The sequence below is a fragment of the Mobula hypostoma genome, chromosome 1, assembly GCF_963921235.1.
Source record: "Mobula hypostoma chromosome 1, sMobHyp1.1, whole genome shotgun sequence".
In the NCBI taxonomy this organism is placed as follows: domain Eukaryota; kingdom Metazoa; phylum Chordata; class Chondrichthyes; order Myliobatiformes; family Myliobatidae; genus Mobula; species Mobula hypostoma.
In genome coordinates, this window is record NC_086097.1 from 250,262,699 (window position 1) to 250,277,030 (window position 14,332).

The 14,332-nt window shown below is 42.6% G+C and overlaps 1 protein-coding gene across 6 annotated transcripts in view; it reads left to right on the top strand.

The window, feature by feature from the left end:
* Positions 1-14,332, top strand: part of enpp2 (ectonucleotide pyrophosphatase/phosphodiesterase 2) — a 167,183-nt gene that overhangs the window by 110,657 nt on the left and 42,194 nt on the right. For all 6 annotated transcript variants that reach the window (XM_063067070.1, XM_063067065.1, XM_063067095.1 and 3 more), the window contains 3 exons: positions 537-662; positions 4,013-4,044; positions 10,065-10,192. In XM_063067070.1, coding sequence (XP_062923140.1) covers positions 537-662; positions 4,013-4,044; positions 10,065-10,192 — 286 coding nt within the window. The remainder of the gene's footprint in view (positions 1-536; positions 663-4,012; positions 4,045-10,064; positions 10,193-14,332) is intronic.

Genomic DNA, 14,332 nt, shown 5'->3' on the forward strand with positions numbered 1-14,332 from the left:
TGTTCCCACAACCAGTGGACTCACTTTCAAGGACTCTTCATCACATGCTCTCGATATTTATTGCTTATTTGCTTACTATTATTATTATAATTTCTTTCTTTTGTATTTGCACAGTTGTCTTCTGCATTCTGGTTGAACACCTAAGTTGGTGCGGTCTTTCATCGATTTTGTTATGGTTATTATTCTATAGGTTTATTGAGTATGCCTGCAAAACAATGAATCTTAGGGCTGTATATGGTGACATATATGTACTTTGATAATTTACTTTGAACTTTGAAAATCAGTAGTTAGAAGTCATAAAACCTTTGTAAAATTTCAAGTATTCATGAAGCATATTTACTGTATATTAATAAAAAAATAAGTTCTTCATGAATGAACTTCAACTGCCTAAACCCAATAGTCAATTATATATTAAACCAGGGGTTCCACGGACCCCTCAGTAAATGGTAGGGGTTCATAGCATAAAAAAGGTGGGAATCCCTGGTTTAAACTAGGAGAAATTAGTAAGGTAATGTCACTTCTGCTTTATCTTAAAGGAATGGAAGATGCTAGCTGTGACAAGACGGAATATTTGAGCAACTATCTGTCCAATGTTGACGACATAATTTTGTTCCCTGGATCTCTGGGACGTATTCGACCCAGATACAGTAACAATGCCAGATGTGAGTACATTTTAGATCGGCCTTTGGTACATAAATTCTAAATCTTCATACTGGTTTTACAATGACTCATTAGCATTCTGATCAATCTGCTGTGCGTATGATCCATTAATTGGAACTTGCAGTGCTGCTGTGTGTGGACAGAATATTCTCATAGTGGATAGAATTAAATTATTATCAGTAAGTAAGAGAAATGATGGGATGCAAAGTTTGTTTTTGCTAAACCTTTATACTTTAAAAAATGTGTACTTTAAGGGACAACAGGTCTGAAGTATTCAGATACTAAAATGTATGGGGCAATATTAATGTTTCAGTAAACATTGTACTAAGTCAAAATGCAGTGCACTCTGGTTAACTGGGACACATCGGGACCGGTACACTTTGGCCCAATTAAGTGGCTGCCCCAATTAGCCCAAGTTTCATGGAAATAGTTAAAAAGATATAAAAGTGATGAACTGAGTAACAAATTATGTATTTAAATAAAATGCAGAACAAATTAAAACACCACCAGTACTACTACAATACTACAAAACTGTGACCAGAAAATCCGCAGATGCGGGAAATCCAAAGCCACACACACAAAATGCTGGAGGAACTCAGCAGGTGAGGCAGCATCTGTGGAAAAGTGTAAACAGTCAACGTTTCGGGCTGAGACCCTTCATCAGGATTGGCAAAAAAGATGAGAAGTCATAGCAAGAAGTTGAGGGGAGGGAAGGAAGAACTACTAGGTGATAGGTGAAACCAGGAGGGGAGGAGGGATGAAGTAAAGAGCTGGGAAGTTGACTGGTGGAAGAGATAAAGGGCTGGAGAAGGGGGAATCTGATAGGAGAGGACAGAAGGCCATGGAAGAGAAGGAAGGGGGAGGAGCACCAGGGGGATGTTAAGGAGATAAGGTGAGGAGGGAAATGCGAATGGGAGAATGGTGAAGGGGAGGGGTCAATTACTGGAAGCTGGATAAATTGATGTTCATGCCATCAGATTGGAGGGTGCGCAGACAGAATATAAGATGTTGCTCCTCCAGCCTGAGTGTGGTCTCATCATGGCAGCAGAGGAGGGCATGGACGATAAAACTATGTTAATTCCTAATAGTTATCGATGTAGGAATTTCTTCCACGTCATGTTCTTTTGATTGTAAATGAATAAAACAAGAGCAATGCAGACACCTCATGCAGATAATAAAACTGCCTTCATACAGTGCTGTCGATGATTGCATCCTCCAAATTTTAATTTTTATTGTAACATTCAAGATGATTGTCAATACTTTCAAATTTTTCATAGTGCCTAACTTGCTGAAGTAGTGAAATTGTTTCACTTTCACTCCTGACCGTTTCTGGCATCTCCAAGCCTGAATGCTTAAAACCACAGTGAGCAAAACAGTTCTGAATTGTCTTACTGCTTATTACTCCTCAACTATCAGGGACCAAAATCACTGCTTTTTGAACACAAGCACACACAACTGACATCATTTAAAAACTGTTCACTCTGAACACAGTGCAATGTCTAATGGCCACACAAATATGTGCAACTGACACTGGTTAGAAACTGTTTGGCAACATTTTCTTGTCCCAGTTAATTGGCAGAGTGTCCCAAATAAATGAAGGGAATCCTGGCTATTTTCTAGATTTGTTTTAGTTCTTCAGTTCCCAAGTAAACGGCTGCCCTTATTAACCAATGGCACAATTAGCTGAAATCCACTGTGCTACAATGGTAAAAAATCAGAGAATACCCTGCAGGTCAGGGTGCCTCTGTGGAACTAGTAGCATCGTTAATGTCAACTGTACTCTTCTTCATAGAAGCTGCCTGACCTGCTGAGTTCCTCCAGCATTTTGTGTGTGTGACTCTGGATTTACAGCATCTGCGGAACTTTTTGTGTTTAAATTTATCAATTGGAATTGGTGGCTTTCCTTCAGAAGTAACCTTCAGTTCCTGGATTGAACTAAGTGCCTGATGTGATTTTAACACATTTTTGAAGCTGATTTTCGCCAGCTAATTTAATTTTCCAGAAATGTGTAAATTCGGAATTAAAGTTATTTTACTCAAATTAACTAGTTTCACCAACTTCATTTACAGCAATATATCAAGAAGTAACTTTCCAAGTTTTACAGTAGCATATCAAGGGCTTTTCATTGAAACCAATTGAATGTTAGGTAGATAGGATGTGGAGAAGATGTTTCCCATAGTGGGGAGTCAAGGACCAGAGGGCACAGCCTCAGAATAGTGGGACGTCTATTTAGAACAGAGATGAGGAGGGAATTCTTTAGCTAGAGGTTAGTGAATCTGTGGAATTCATTGCCACAAATGGAAGTGGAGGCTAAGTTATTGGGTGTATTTAAAGTACATGTTGATAGGCTTTTGATTAGTAAGGGCATTAGAGGTTACGGGGAGAAGGCAAGAGAATGGGGTTGAGAGGGATAATAAATCAGCCACAGTTGAATGGCAGAACAGACTCAACGGGCTGAATGGCCTAATTCTGCTCCTATGTCTTCTGGTTTTTTGGTAACTTTCCAAGCTTTGCAGTACTATATCAAGGGGTAATTTTCCAAACTAATTACCTGGAGACGACCCTGGTTTGTGCTTGCTGCAAGTCATGTTTGCTGCTGGAAAGATTTCTTTATGGAAGCAATATTTGTAGAAGGGGTATTCCTGAATCCATGGTGAAGTGTGTTATGGTTTTGATGGCTAGGTATTTTGTTATTGTCTGCACTATCTCTTGATATCAGTGCTTCCAGTCTTGCTCATTGATGAAGTTGCCTGTGACAATTAAGTTGGACCTTAAATGTGCATGCAGGCAACTTCTTGGGCAAGTTGCCAACCTTCAGGGAAAATCTCCTGTATGCTCCCCAAACCAATTTCTAAGAGGCCATGATGAAATCTTAATTATATATTCTTTGCCAATTTCCATTCTCTTCAGGGGTCTGGCCGCCGTTTTGTCTGTTCTACTATATGGGGCCACTTCATAGTTTGGCAGATAGTTATGCTTGATCTTAACTAGAATCTATCTGCTGCCCAGTGCTTGTTCCCTCTGTGGGTTATCAGCATACAGTGACGGTTGTTGTAGTCTTGTTGGAGTAGGATGTTGTTTTTACAGGCTCCTCTTGGTTTGTGATGAGTTTGGAATAAAACTATTTATTCAAAATATTATTTGTTCAGTAGTTACAGCCATCTCTTGGTAGAGCTCAGTGTTGAATTCATCTAATTTGTTCAACGTATTATTTATTAAGTAATTAAAGCCACCTCTTTGGTAGCAATCACCTCAGAATTATTTAATGTATATAATTTGCTAAGTAGCTTTTATGGTGACTTTCAGTTTAACATCCAGAGTTTAAAATAAATGCAATGATCTTTTTTCACAGATGATCCAAAAGCATTGGTAGCCAACCTTACTGTGAGTATTACCACTGAAAATACTTAAACAAATAAGGATGTTTGAAATTTATCAAATATTGATAATCATGAATTCTAGTGATCGTAGTCAGTATTTTTCCACTAATGCTCACTGCCAAGTAACTTTGAAGTAAATAAAATGTCAAGTGAAGTCCACATTTACTGCCATTTAACTGTATACAGATATTTTGCCAAATGAAACATTTCTCTGTACAAGGTTCACAATATGTAACTCATACACATAAAGTAATATTACCATAAATAATAAAATGTATTCCAGATGATTGACATTTAGCACAAGGTACATTAGTGACACAAGTTTAAAAAAAAACAGTGTAACACTACTGGCATTTCATACTGTATAGTGATGAGACTAGAGTGGAAGCGGGGAGTTCAGCCGTCCCGCGGCCTGGGGGAAGAAACTGTTTCCTATCCTGCCAGGCCTTGTCTTCATGGTACAGTACCTCCTGCCTGATGGTAAGGTGGTCAAAGATATTTGTGTATAATATCTCACATGGGTGGAAGGGAGACCCTGATGATCCTCTCGGCTGTCCACGTAATCCTTTGTAGGGCCTAATAGTCAAATACCTTGCAATTCTTGTACCAGATGGTGATGCAGCTGATCAGGACACTCAATGTGCACCTGTAAAATTAGTTAGAATCATCGGGGTGGTGGGGGGGACCTTTGTTCTCCTCAGTGGAGACACTGTAGTGCTTTTGTGACCAAAGAGGTGGTGTTGAGTGACCAGTTGAGATTGTCCATTATGTGCACACCCAGAAGCTTGGTGCTTCTAATCCTGTCCACGGAGGAGCCATTAACATGCAGTGAGGAGGGATCGGCCTACAAGTCTACAATCATCTCTTTGGTCTTGTCCATGTTGAGACTGAAGTTGATGCGCTCGCACCATTCTACAAGTAGCTCCACCTCCCCTCTGTGAACTGTCTTGTCATTGTTGACGAGGTCAGCCACTGTTGCATTCCTCAGCAAACTTGATAATTCTGTTTGAGCTGGATCTAGCAGTACAGTCGTGCATTAGCAGTGGGCTGAGCATGCAGCCCTGGACGGCGTTGGTGCTCAGCAGTACGAAGCAGGAGATGTGTCTGCCAACATGGACTGACTTTGGTCTTTCTATCAAGAGGTCCAAGATCCAGTTACAGGGGCAGGTGTTGAGACCCATTGAGGACAGTTTATCCACCAGCTTCTGACGGCTGATTGTATTAAATGCTGAGCTAAAATCGATAAACAGCAATCTGGTGTATGAGGAACCATTTTCCAGGTGAGACAGGGCATCATCAGCAGACCAACTGAGTGATAAGCAAACTGGAAGGGGTCCAGTGTAGCAGGAAGATGCCACTGGACTGTAGTCACCCAGACAGGTTACCATTGCCCTCTTGGGCACCAGGATGATGGTGGCTGCCTTGAAGTTTGCGTGGGATAGTGGGCTATTCCAGAGAAATTTGAAGGAAACCAAAAGCTGGCAATTATGGAAAGACCAGAGGCCAGAGGGCATAGCCTCTGAACACATGGATGTCCCTTTAGAACGGAGATGAGGAGGAATTTCGTCATCCAGAGGGTGGTGAATCTGTGGAATTCATTGCCACAGACAGATGTGGAGGCCAAGTCATTGGGTGTATTTAAAACAGAGGCTGATTGGTTCTTGATTAGTCAGCGTGTCAAACAAAGGTTAAGGGGAGAAGGCAGGAGAGTAGGGTTCTCCTCCATCACCCAGGGCCCAGGACATACCCTCTTCTCATTGCTACCATCAAGGAGGAGGTACAGGAGCCTGAAGGCACACACTCAGTGTATCAGGAATTTTTCCCTGTCTTTTTGCACTACATATTTAATTTAATTTAATTTATATATATATATGTATTTACTGTAATTTATAGTTTTTATTATTAAATATTGCAATGTACTGCTGCCACAAAACAACAAACTAGGATATTTACCGATGATATTAAACCAATTCTGAGAGAGAAAATAAATCAGCCATGATCGAATGGTGTAGCGGACTCACAAGTTTTATGTTACCAGCAAATTTCAAATATTACATTTTGTTCCCCTAAGCCAAATTATTGTCATATATTAAGAGTAAATCATAAACACAAGAGATTGTGCAGATGCTGGAAATCCAAAGCAACACACACAAAATGCTGGAGGAACTCAGCAGGTCAGGCAGCATCCATGTGAGGAATAAGGAGTCGATGTTTCAGGCTGAGGCCTTTCATCAGAACTGGAAAGGAAAGGTCTTGGCCCGAAACATTGACTATACACTTCTTCATAGATGCTGCATGGCCTGCTGGGTTCCTCCAGCATTTTGTGTGTGTTGCTTGGATTTCCAGCACCTGCAGATTTTCTCGGTTTGTGATAGGAAGAGTAGATGCCAGTCTTTTAATTATCTTGGTTCGGTCCTATAAACAAAACAAAAATATGAAGGAAGTCAACAATGGTTTTGAACGTAGGACATCGCAGTACAGGGCAGACCCTTCAGACCACAATGTTTTGCCAATCTTTTGATCTACTCCAAGATCAATCTAACCCTCCCCTCTGACATAATCCTCTATTTTTTTATCTACCTTTATCACCAACCCTGGCAATATGTTCCAAGCACTAACTACTCCCTGTTGCTTACCTCTGACATCTCCCCCCACCCCCACAACTTTCTAATCACCTTAAACCTATGACCCCATTTCTGTCCTGGGAAAAAGTCTTTGGCTGTCCACTCAATCTATGCCTCATCATCTTGCACACCTCTGTCAAGTCACTTCTCAACTTTCTTCCCTTCGAAGAGAAAGCCCCAGCTCACAGACCCTTTCCTCATAAGACATGCTCTGCAATACAAGCAGCACCCCGGTGAATCTCCTCTGCACCCTCTCTAAAGCTTTCACATCCTTCCTAGCATGAGGCGGCCAGAACTGAACACAAAGCTCCCAAGTGTGGTGTAACCAGGGCTTGTAGAACATAGGAAACCTACAGCACAATACAGGCCCTTTGGCCCACAATGCTGTGCTGAACATGTACTCACTTTAGAAATTACCTAGGGTTACCCATAGCCCTCTATATTTCTAAGCTCCATGTATCTATCCAGGAGTCTCTTAAAAAACCCTATCATATCCGCCTCCACCACCGTTGCCGGCAGCCCATTCCACGCACTCTTCCCTCTCTTCATTAAAAAGCTTACCCCTGACATCTTCTCTGTACGTACTTACAAGCACCTTAAAACTGTCCTCTTGTGTTAGCCTTGGGAAAAAGCCTCTGACTATCCACACAATCAATGCCTCTCATCATTATACACCTCTATCAGGTCACCTCTCATCCTCCGTCGCTCCAAGGAGACAAAGCCAAGTTCACTCAACCTGTTCTCATAAGGCGTGCTCCCCAATCCAGGCAACATCCTTGTAAATCTCCTCTGCACCCTTTTGTTTAGATTCTGTATCCTTCCTGTAGTGAGGCGACCAGAACTGAGCACAGTACTCCAAGTGGGGTCCGACCAGGGCCCTATATAGCTGTAACATTACCTCTCGGCTCTTAAACTCAGTCCCATGGTTGATGAAGGCCAATGCACCGTATGCCTTCTTAAGCACAGAGTCAACCTGTGCAGCAGCTTTGAGTGTCTAATGGATACTTTGAGGTGTATAAGTTGATGAGAGGTATTGATTGTGTGGATAGTCAGAGGCTTTTACCCAGGGCTGAAATGGCTAGTGAGAGAGGGAACAGTTTTAAGGTGCTTGGAAAGAGGGTCAGAGATGTCAGGGGTAAGTGGTGAGTGCATGGAATGGGCTGCCGGCAACGGTGGTGGAGGCGGATACGATAGGGTCTGGATGGTTACATGGAGCTTAGTAAAATAGAGGGCAATGGGTAAGCCTAGGTAATTTCTAAGGTAAGGACTTGTTCGGCACAGCTTTGTGGGCCGAAGGGCCTGTATTGTGCTGTAGGTTTTCTATGTTTCTATGGACTTGGACCCCAAGATCCCTCTGATCCTCCACACTGCCAGGAGCCTTACCATTAATACTATATTCTGCCATCATATTTGACCTACCAAAATGAACCACCTCACACTTACCCGAGTTGAACTCCGTCTGCCACTTCTCAACCCAGTTTTGCGTCCTATTGATGTCCCGCTGTAACCTCTGACAGCCCTCCACACTATCCACAACACCCTCAACCTTTGTGTCATTAGCAAATTTACTAACCCATCCGTCCACTTTCTCATCCAGGTCATTTATAAAAATCACAAAGGGAAGGGGTCCCAGAACAGATCCCTGAGGCACACCACTTGTCACCGATCTCTATGCAGAATATGACCCTCTACAACCACTCTTTGCCTTCTGTGGGCAAGCCAGTTCTGGATTCACAAAGCAATGTCCCCTTGGATCCCTTGACTTCCTACTTTCCCAATAAGCCTTGCATGGGGTACCTTATCAAATGCCTTGCTGAAATCCATATACACTACATCTACTACTCTTCCTTCTTCAATGTGTTTAGTCACATCCTCAAAAAATTCAATCAGGCTCGTAAGGCACGACCTGCCTTTGAGAAAGCCATGCTGACTATTCTTAATCATATTATGCCTCTCCAAATGTTTATAGATCCTGCATCTCAGGATCTTCTCCATCAGCTTACCAACCACTGAAGTAAGACTCACTGGTCTATCATTTCCTTGGCTATCTCTACTCCCTTTCTTGAATAAGGGAACAACATCTGCAACCCTCCAATCCTCTGGAATCTCTCCAGTCCCCATTGATGATGCAAAGATCATTGCCAGAGGCTCAGCAATCTCCTCCCTCACCTCCCACAGTAACTTGGAGTATATCTCATCCGGTTCTGGTGACTTATCCCACTTGATACTTCCAAAAGCTCCAGCACATCCTCTTTCTTAATGTCTATTTGCTCAAGCTTTTCAGTCTGCTGTAAGTCATCCCTACAATTGCCAAGGTCCTTTTCTCTAGTGAATACTGAAGAAAAGTATTCATTAAGTACCTCAAGCAACACACATCAAAGTTGCTGGTGAATGCAGCAGGCCAGGCAGCATCTCTAGGAAGAGGTACAGTTGATGTTTCGGGCCGAGACGTTGACTGTACCTCTTCCTATAGATGCTGCCTGGCCTGCTGCGTTCACCAGCAATTTTTATGTGTGTTGCTTGAAATTCCAGCAGCTGCAGATTTCCTCGTGTTTGCATTAAGTACCTCCGCTACCTCCTCCGGTTCCATACACACTTTTCCACTGTCACACTTGATTAGTTCTATTCTCTCATGACTTATCCTCTTGCTCTTCACGTACCTGTAGAATGCCTTGGGGTTTTCCTTAATCCTGCTTGCCAAGGCCTTCTCATGGCCCCTCTGGCTCTCCTAATTTCATTCTTAAGCTCCTTCCTGCTAGCCTTATAATTTTCTAGATCTCTATCTATACCTAGTTTTTTTAAACCTTTCGTAAGCTCTTCTTTTCTTCTTGACAAGATTTTCAACTGCCTTTGTACACCATGGTTCCTGTACCCTACCATCCTTTCCCTGTCTCATTGGAACATACCTGTGCAGAACTCCATGCAAGTATCCCCTGAACATTTGCCACATTTCTGCTGTACATTTCTCTGCTCCCAATTATGCTTGCAAGTTCCTGCCTGATAGCTCCATATTTCCCCTTGCTCCAACTAAACACTTTCTTAACTTGTCTGTTCCTGTCCCCCTCCAATGCTATGGTAAAGTAGAAGGAATTGTGATCACTATCTCCAAAATGCTGTCCCATTCTCCCACTGTAGAGCCACTTAATGGAACAAAACTCCAACTGTGGTGTAACCAGGGATTATAGAGCGGCTTAATGCAATGATGGAGTTTCTGCATCAGCTCTGTTCGTGTCCTATTCTTATTCATGAATGGAAGTGCTGACCGGAGTATGCCATAGTGTTTTCTGTGTTGTCTATTTCCACAGCTTTGCCATGCCTAAAAGCGTTGGTAGCTTTGTACAAAACCTTTGCATGATTTGTCAAGTAAGGAGTATATTCTAGCGTTCGTTTGTGTTTTCAGTGTAGAAGACCTGACCAGCACTTTAAACCCTACTTGAAGATGAACCTCCCAAAGCGTTTGCATTATGCGAACAACAGAAGAATTGAAGATATTCATCTGATGGTTGAAAGGAAGTGGCTGGTCGCAAGGTATTTATGCTCGATTGTATGCAAATCACCGGATGCTTCTTTCTGCTTTAAAGATAACCATGAGTGCTGTAGAATATATTGTTGCTGTAACATTTTGTAAATGACTGACAATCTAAAAATAATAAATATGCAATGGATGTATCAGCATTCTTCAATTTTTCCTCAGATATAGTCTCTCGGAACTTAGAACTCTATGACACTATCCTTCAACCCACAATGCTCCCTGACCTTTTAACCCACTCTAGGATCAATCTAACTTTTCCGTCCTAAGTAGCCCTCCATTTTTCTATCATCCATGTACCTATCTAAGTCTCTTAGATGTCCCTAATGTATTAGCCTCTTCTATTATCACTGGCAGTATAGTCCACACACCCACCACTCTCTGCATTTCAAAAAAAATTTAAAAACTTCTGACATCCCAAAACGCAGACAAAATGCTGAAGGAACTCAGCAGGCCAGGCAGCGTGTAGGGAAAAGATTAAATCATCAATGTTTTGGGCTGAGACCCTTCATTAGGAAGAAATGTCAACAATTTACACTTTTCCATAGATGCTGCCTGGCTTGCTGAGTTCCACCAGCATTTTGTGTGTGTGTTGCTTGGATTTCCAGCATCTGCAGATTTTCTGTTGTTTCTGGAATGGTTCTGGAGACTGGCAAATTGGAAATGCTACTCCACTCTTCAGGAAGGGAGAGCGGTAGAAGAAAGGAAATTATAGGCCAGTTAGTCTGACCTTGATGGTCGGGATGATGTTGGAGTTGATCATTAAGGATGAAGTTTCAGGGTTCTTGGAGGCACATGATAAAATAAGCTGTAGTCAGAATGATTTTGCCAAGGGAAAATCTTGCCTGACAAATCTGTTGGAATTCTTTGAAGAAATAACAAGCAGGATAGACAAAGGAGAATTGGTTAATTTGTGTATTTGAATTTTCAGAAGGCCCTTGACAAGGGATCACACATGAGGCTGCTTAACAAGCTACGAGCCCATGGTATTACAGGAAAGATTCTAGCATGGATAAAGCAGTGGCTGATCGGCAGGAGGCAAAGCGTGGGAATAAAGGGAGCTTTTTCTGGTTGGCTTCCAGTGACTAGTGATGTTCCACAGGGGACTGTGTTGGTTGGGACCGATTCTTTTTACGTTATATGTCAACGATTTGGATGATGGAATTGATGGCTTTGTTGCAAAGTTTGCTGATGATATGAAGATAGGTGGAGGGGCAGGTAGTTTTGAGGAAGTCAAGAGGCTACAGAAGAACCTAGATTGATATGGAGAATGGGCAAAGAAATGGCAGATGGAATATAGTGTTGGGAAGTGTATGGTCATACACTTTGGGTAGAAGAAGTGAAACGGTTGATTATTTTCTAAATGGAGAAAAAATACAAAAAACTGAGGTGCAAGAGGACTTGGGAGTCCTTATGCAGAATACTCCAAAGGTTAATTTGCAGGTTGAGTCTGTAGTGAGGAAGGCAAACATAATGTTAGCAGCAAGAGGACTAGAAAGGAGGTAAGGCAAGGAGGTAATGTTGAGACTTTATGAAGCACTGGTAAGACCTCATTTGGGAGTATTGTGAGCAGTTTTGGGCCCCTTATCTTTGAAAGGATGTGCTGAAACTGGAGAGGGTTCAAAGGAGGTTCATGATATGATCATAGGATTGAAATGCTTGTCGCATGAAGAACGTCTAATGACTCTTGGCCTGTATGCACTAGAAGAATGAAGGGTGACCAGGTTGAAATCTATCGCATGGTGAGAGGCCTTGATAGAATGGATGTGGAAAGGATGTTTCCTATGGTGGGAGAACCTAGGAACGGAGGACACAGCCTCGGAATGGAGGGGCATCCTTTTAGAATGGAGGTGAGGAGGAATTTCGTTAGCCAGAGAGTGGTGAATCTGTGGTATTCTTTGCCACAGGCAGCAATGGTTAGAGTATGAAGGGATATGGGGAGGAGGCAGGAGACTGGAGCTAAGGAAAATTGGATAAGCCGTGATGAAATGGCGGATGAGTCGCAATGCACCAAATGGCTTAATTCTGCTCCTGTATCTTATGGTCTTCTGGTCTTGTTTGTTTTCATTATTGGTATTTATTCAAAGTACACACAAGTAATTGTAGTGAAAGTCAGTACTGCACCCCACCAATATTTCTATTTTAGAAGTCAAACACAGCAGCTTTTTTCATGGTTTGCACTTTATTTCCATTATGACTTGTAACAGCATCCCTGTGATGCAGAGTTCTGTCTCATTCCACAATACAATATAATTACATTCTCCTTGTGGATCAATGCCTAGCTATTTTAACATATTAAACTTGCTTATAAAAGGAGAGTCAATTATTAAATATTTCCCTGTTCACTTCTTTGAACTTGTAATGCATTTTTAAACCTTTAACTGATTTGCTTATAAGTGTGAGGTGGTTCATTTTGGTAGGTCAAATATGATGGCAGAATGTAGTATGGATGGTAAGGCTCTTGGCAGTGTGGAGAATCAGAGGGACCTTGGGGTCCAAGTCCATAGGACACTCAAAGCTGCTACGCAGGTTGACTCTGTGGTTAAGAAGGCATACGGTGCATCGGCTTTCATCAATCATGGGATTGAGTTTAGGAGCCAAGAGGTAATGTTGCAGCTATATAGGACCCTGGTCAGACCCCACTTGGAGTACTGTGCTCAGTTCTGGTCACCTCACTACAGGAAGGACGTAGAAACCGTAGAAAGGGTGCAGAGGAGATCTACAAGGATGTTGCCTGGATTGGGGAGCATGCCTTATGAGAATAGGTTGAGTGAGCTTGGCCTTTTCTCCTTGGAGCGGTGGAGGATGAGAGGTGACCTGATAGAGGTGTACAAGATAATGAGAGGCATTGATCATGTGGATAGTCAGAGGCTTTTCCCCAGGGCTGAAATGGCTAGCACGAGAGGGCATAGTTTTAAGGTGCTTGGAAGTAGGTACAGAGGAGATGTCAGGGGTAAGTTTTTAATGCAGAGAGTGGTGAGTGTGTGTATTGGGCTGCCAGCGGTGGTGGTGGAGGCAGAAATGATAGGGTCTTTTAAGAGACTCCTGGATGGCTACATGGAACTTAGAAAAATAGAGGGCTGTGGGTAAAGCCTAGGTAGTTCTAAGGTAGGGACATGTTCGGCACAGCTTTGTGGGCCAATGGGCCTGTATTGTGCTGTATGCTTTCTATGCTTAAAATAAAAGGTTTTCATGTACCCGTGAATGTACGCAATTGCCTGGGAGAATAATGACGAAAATTAATGCAACTATTTCCATGAAATGCCTATAAACCATAGAGAGGTTTAGACCTTTAGACCATTGATACAATAGGCCACTTAGAGGAACTCCCTGAGGTAAGATTTCCCTGGAGTGTAGGGCAATGAATGGAGATTTGATGCAAGTATACAAAATTATGAGGGTATAGATAGGGTATGAATGGCAGTGTGGAGTTGCATCTTTACCAAAGGAGGTGTAAGGTGCTCCTTCCCTCTGCTAGCCTGCAGGTCACCCTTGGACAGGGTGTAGCACCTGCTTTGCCCTCCGATCAGGGCCATTTGAAGCCATGGGAGCAAGTGGTGGATGGTTGTGTGAGCAGCCGGTGCAAATCACAAGTCCTGGTTATGTGACTACTGACGCCAGGCAGACAATCTCTGAAGACACTGCCCAGAAGAAGACGGTGGCAAATCACTTCTGTAGAAAAGTTTGCCGTGAACAATCATGGTCATGGAAAGAGCATGATCACCCACATCGTACAACACAGCACATGATGATGATGATAGACGGGGTAAATGCACGACGGCTTTTCCTGCTGAGGTTGGGTGAGAGTAGAATTAGAGGTCACGGGTTAAGGGTGAGAGGTGAAATGTTTAAGGAGAACTTGAGGGGCAACTTCTTCACTCAGAGCGTGATGAGAGTGTGGAACAAGCTGCCAGCAGAAGTGGTGGATGTGGGTTTGATTTCAACGTTTAAGAGAAGTTTGGACTGGTGAAAGAAGGGGTATGGAGGGCATGCCAATGGGAGTAGACAGTTCAATTGTTCAGCACAATCTGGAGAGGCCGAAGGGCCTCTTTCTGTCCTGTATTGTTCTAGGACTTCAGTAGAGATGCTTAGAATCAATTTCAGTCCTGTGTGCATGCATGTCATGTTTATACTTTACA